General features: G+C 64.8%; 1 protein-coding gene and 1 long non-coding RNA gene across 2 annotated transcripts in view; one reads left to right on the top strand and one right to left on the bottom strand.

Moving 5' to 3' along the window:
- The window catches only part of XAB2 (XPA binding protein 2), a 34,674-nt gene extending 34,350 nt beyond the window's left edge, over positions 1 to 324 (top strand). Inside the window, exon 14 of the mRNA XM_017727960.1 lies at positions 320 to 324. Coding sequence (XP_017583449.1) covers positions 320 to 324 — 5 coding nt within the window. The remainder of the gene's footprint in view (positions 1 to 319) is intronic.
- LOC108445123 lies at positions 322 to 1,089 on the bottom strand. The gene is made up of 2 exons (XR_001859872.1): positions 989 to 1,089; positions 322 to 493 (listed from the first exon to the last, which is right to left on the bottom strand). It is a non-coding gene; the product is annotated as an uncharacterized LOC108445123 (long non-coding RNA).
- Positions 1,090 to 1,096: the final 7 nt, after the last annotated feature.

Genomic DNA, 1,096 nt, shown 5'->3' on the forward strand with positions numbered 1-1,096 from the left:
CTGGAGCTCCATCCCAGCGCCCCGCAGGCAGGAATTTCTCCCCGGATGCCACCTGCACCTTGTCTCGGTGCCCTTGAGCCCTGCCCGGTGCCTCTCTCGCTGTGGACAGGAACGGAGCAGCGCCGCTGCCCGCTCGCAGCAGGGAACGGGGGAAGCCCAGCACAGATTCCACAGGAGAAGATCCCAAAAAATCCCGTGGGAGGCGTGGGACAACCCCAGGGCAGGGCTGGGATAACTCGGGGTGTCCCGAGGGAGAGGCCGGATGCTCCACGGCCCACAAGGACGGACCCCAACATTCCCAGCCCTCCGGGAATTGCAGGATAAGTTCCTCAGCAGAGAGTTTATTTTTACAAAAATACATTTATTTGTTTGTAAATGCAACCCGGGCGCGGGAGGCTCCGGGCACGGAGATCCCGAGGGATGCAGGGGGGCCTTAGGGCCGTTTCTTCAGGGACTCCAGGAAGATGCGCTCGTTCTCCAGGAAATCGTGGTCCTGAGGAGCGGTGCAGGGACGGGGTGAGCCCACCCCGCCGCTTCCGAGCCCCTCCCAGCAGGTTCTGAGCCCCTTTTCCAGCCCTGCTCCCACCGGGCCGGTTCCAAACCCTTTCCAGATCCCACCCGGCTGGTTCCAAACCCATCCCAGCCCTCACCTGGTTGGGGCTGAGCCCCTTCCAGCTGGTTCCAAGGCCCGTTCCCAGCCCCGTTCCCACCCTGCTGGTTCCAAGCCCCTTCCAGCACCCACTCAGAAGGTTCCAAACCCCTTTCCCCAGACGGTTCCGAGCCCCTTTCCCAGCCCCGTTCCCACCTGGCCACTTCCAAGACTCTTCCAGTTCCCACCCAGCTGTTTCTGAGCCCCTCTCCCAGCCCTGTTCCCACCCAACGGCTTCCGAGCCCCTTCCAGCTCCCACCTGGCCACCTCCAGCCCTCTGCAGCCACTCCCCAGCCCCTCTGGGGCCGCTCCCCAGCCCCTCCATCGCTCTCCCCTCACCATCTGGGCGCGGTGCTTGAGCAGCAGGAGGTGTCCGTAGAGCGCGGCCGAGGCCAGGGGGTCCCCGCTGTCCCCCAGGAACATCCCCACGGGAGGCAGGAACCTGAC

This window comes from Corvus brachyrhynchos, unplaced genomic scaffold (genome assembly GCF_000691975.1).
Source record: "Corvus brachyrhynchos isolate BGI_N302 unplaced genomic scaffold, ASM69197v1 scaffold1282, whole genome shotgun sequence".
Taxonomy (NCBI): Eukaryota; Metazoa; Chordata; class Aves; order Passeriformes; family Corvidae; genus Corvus; species Corvus brachyrhynchos.